The sequence below is a fragment of the Dipodomys ordii genome, unplaced genomic scaffold (assembly GCF_000151885.1).
Source record: "Dipodomys ordii isolate 6190 unplaced genomic scaffold, Dord_2.0 Scaffold11738, whole genome shotgun sequence".
NCBI classification, from domain to species: domain Eukaryota; kingdom Metazoa; phylum Chordata; class Mammalia; order Rodentia; family Heteromyidae; genus Dipodomys; species Dipodomys ordii.
Genome location: NW_012278950.1, coordinates 1 through 3967, shown reverse-complemented (window position 1 = coordinate 3967; position 3967 = coordinate 1). Strand labels below are relative to the sequence as shown.

At 38.9% G+C, this 3967-nt stretch overlaps 1 protein-coding gene across 1 annotated transcript; it reads left to right on the top strand.

Moving 5' to 3' along the window:
* Positions 1–780: 780 nt before the first annotated feature.
* Positions 781–2243, top strand: LOC106002485 (pumilio domain-containing protein KIAA0020-like; the record flags this gene model as incomplete). Its single annotated transcript, XM_013037353.1, has 3 exons — positions 781–999; positions 1480–1615; positions 2168–2243. Coding segments are annotated over 3 exons (431 nt in total), but the record flags the coding sequence as incomplete, so codon positions are not given.
* Between the last annotated feature and the right edge of the window lie 1724 nt (positions 2244–3967).

Here is a 3967-nt window from a genome sequence, read left to right as displayed (position 1 = left end):
CGGAAGTGGCGCTGTGGCTCAAGTGGTAGAGCACTAGCCTTGAGCTGAAGAGCTGAGGGACAGCGCCCAGGCCCAGAGTTCAGGCCCCACTACCGGACCCCCCCCCAAAAAAAAAAAAAGAGTAGCACTCTACCACTTGAGCCACAGCTCTACTTCTGGTATTTTTTTCTTGAGGGGGTGGATTACTTAATTGGCAGTAAGATTCTCATGAACTTTCCTGCTCAGGCTGGCTTCAAACTGTGATGTTCAGATCTCAACTGTCTGAGTAGCTAGGATTACATATGTGAGCCACCACACCTGGCTTGTTTGTTCTTATGATATACTAAGTTTCAAGAGTGTTTATTTTATTCTTAAACCTCTGTTCTGTTATTAGACCATTGAATGTTGTATATAAAGCCTGATTATGTCTCATTAAAGACAGAAATAAAAATATATAAGTATTATGTCATATCAAATGCTCAGAAACTCCAGAAATACACTAAGCCAACAGTGGTTATCTAACAGTGGTTAATTATAGTTTTAATTAGATATTTTTCTACTTTCTAGACTTTGTATCTTAAATCTATATTAATATTGTGTTTAAAACAGTAAGTGCTGTATAGCTGGGAGGAGAGATTTTATCCTACTAAATATGTATATATACATATATATATATATATATGTATAATTCTGTGTAACAAATATACTTCAGTATCTGAAAGAGACCTAGGCCCAGGATCAATGAACTCTTAGTTCAATGAACTAAGAGTTACTTATTGGTATCACTATTATTATTATTAGGTTCTAGCTCTTCAAAGAAATTCCCAGGGAAAGTTGGCAAAGAAGATGGAACTAAAATCACACCTAAGAACTTTAAGAAAAGTGCCACAAAACCTGGCAAAAAGGGCATCAAACAATTCAAGAATAAACAGCAAGGAGACAAAGGACCAAAGAACAAATTGCAGCAAGCAAATAAACTCAACAGGAAGAGAAAATTCCAGGCAGATGGTAAAAGTGATGGTAAGCATTACTCCCCAGGGTGGCCTTTGTAGAGGCCTTTCTCTGTCAGGCAGTGTCGGCCTTTGTGTGTAGCAACTCTGGACATGCTTTTTGGGCAAGGAAGGAAAGGTAGATAGGCTTAAGTAAACAACACTATCTTTCCAGCACTATGGATTAAGAGGCAAGAGTACTTGACTCCGAGCTGGTGCAATCCTGTGCTATACAGAACCTTCTACCAACCTTCCCCTCCACCGTCCCCCCCCCCAAAAAAAAGCTGCTAAATGAATGATTGGAGTTTTTAAGCTAAATTTAAAATATGCAAACTACTCAGAAACTTACGTAAAGTTGAAAAGTATAGAAAATGGTGTTTTCCTCTTGTTGCCTCCACAGTGAGTAGAAGAAGCTAATCCTGATTAGTGTTTGCCCTTTGTACTTAATTCATAGTCCTATGTGGCACTCAGAATGTTACATGTGTCTTAAAATAATTTCCATAATGTTTAGAATCTGCAGCCAAGAAACCCAAATGGGATGACTTCAAAAAGAAGAAGAAAGAGCTGAAGCAGAGCAGGCAGCTCAGTGACAGAACCAATTACGATGTTGTCATTCGTGCAAAGCAGATTTGGGAACTCTTAAGAAGGTAAGGCCATTGACCAGCACCTTTTTGGTTTTTGGAGGTGATGAAAAGTATCAGTGTGCCCCCTGTTAGGAAGAAAGATACACTAAAATAAAGACATAGCACTTGCGTTACTTGGGAAGTACCCAGAATCTTCTGGTAGACGCAGTTGTGTTTAGATACCTGACTATTGCAGAAATATGTAGGATCATTAGGAGAGTGTCAGGTTATCAAAATGGATTTAACATTCTTCCTGAGAGATTTCTGAGAAAATGAAGGACAGTTTATCTGCTAGGTTCTGAGCTGCTTAAGTATTTGCTATTTTAGACTTGTTTTCGTTGTTTTTTTCTCTTTCTGAAATTCTGACTGTTAAGACTTTAGATTGATGCATAAGATTATACCTTGTGAGATGAGTTTCTGCCTCTGAGAAAATTACTTTTGTCTGGCAGCTCTGGAATAGCAATTTTAATGTCAGAGGTTTGCTGGTTTTGAAAAGGAAATCCATGCTAAACTGATGAGCACATATTGGTATAGTTTCATGTTTAAAATAACTTCTTACACTTTCTTCTCATGTAGAAAAGATTGTGACAAAGAAAAAAGAGTGAAGTTGATGAATGACTTGCAGAAGTTGATTCAAGGGAAAATTAAAACTGTAAGTAGAACGAATTCATTGTTTAACTTTTAAATCATACAAGTTTCCTGGTGGTTTGGAAAGGGCAATTGACTGTGACTTGAGAACTTGTGGTTTTCAGTGGTTTTGTCTAGAACTTTCAGATGTCTTTCATATTTGATTGTATAAGAATTAAATACAGATCACATATGCTTTGTCAGAAATACCTTAGGACTAGAAGAGTTTGGGGCTTTTTGTTTCTTTTTTTTTTTTGGTCAGTCCTGGGGCTTAAACTCTGGGGCCTGGGCGCTGTCTTTGAGCTCTTCAGCTAAAGGTGAGGGCTCTACCACTTGAGCCACAGCACCACTTCCAGTTTTCTGGTGGTTAATTGGAGATAAGAGTCTCACAGACTTTCCTGCCCAGGCTGGCTTTGAACCATGATCCTGAGATCTCACCCTCCTGAGTAGCTAGGATTACAGGCGTGAGCCATTGGTGCCTGGCATTTTGTTTCTTTGTTTAAATTTTGGAATATTTGCATATATACAATTGAGTTATCTTAAGAGATGGATCCCAGCTGAAACATGAAATCCATTTGTGTTTGATGGGTACTATATATATCTTGCCTGAAGGTTATTTGTATCCTATTTGGGAATGCCTGTGTTTTGACTACAGCCCACTGTGGCATGAGTTCAGGTGTGGGGTTTCCACCTGTGCCATCATGTTGGTGCTGAGTGTCTTTCTGATTCTGCTTTTGAGATTGCACTTAGGGGCTCTTGCTGCTGGAGTGTTATTCCAAGACTCAAGCTGGCTGTGACATTTTTAAATAATTCATACCAACTAAGTCTTAAAGTTACATTGAGGAATTTATTTTTATTAGTTCAGTATTTATTTATTTATTTATTCAGCCAGTCCTGGGGCTTGAATTCAGAGCCTGCTTTTGCTTTTTGCTCAAGGCTAGCACTCTACCACTTGAGCCACATCACCACTTCTGGCTTTTTCTGTTAATGTGGTACTGAGTAACCATACCCAGGGTGTCATGCATGCTAGGCAAACACTCTACCACTAAGCCATATTCCCAGCCCCTAATCCAGTAATATTTGAATGTCTTGCTCCAAGGTCCATGTAGTATGATTTGTTCTAAATTGCCACCTATGTGCATTTGATATGCAGAAATGCTACTGCTTTGGTTTCTTCCTTTGTAAACATGGTACCAGTTCTTATACTATTCAGTTTAAGAGTTCTAGTTTTCATTGTTTTTTAATAAACTTCCATTGTGTATTTGGATAAGTAGCTAGTGACTGTTCACTTGTAAAGCATCAACTTCAGTAGTTATACTGCTGTACAACAGCAAGTCCTTGACTATTTCTTTCTTAAAAATTTAGTAAAATCTTTCTAGAGTAGAACATTCCCCACAGCTCTAGCAGTAATCTGGTATAATATTTTACACTTAGGCTGGGTGGTGTGGCTCAACTGGCAAAACACCTACCTAGCAAGTACAAGACTCTGAGTTCAAACCCTAGGACCACTGAAAGGGAAACAAAGCTTATACTTAGGATCCTTTGTCAAGTACGCTTAACTCATGACCATAAATTTGAAAGATTGAGGTTCAAATTCTGTGTGGTTTTTTTTGGAGGGGTCCTGTCATGGGGCCTGAACTCTGGGTCTTGGCACTGTCCCTCAGCTCTTCAGCTCAAGGCTAGCGCTCTACCACTTGAGCCACAGCGCCACTTCTGGCTTTTTTCTTTTTGCTTATGTGGTGCTGAGGA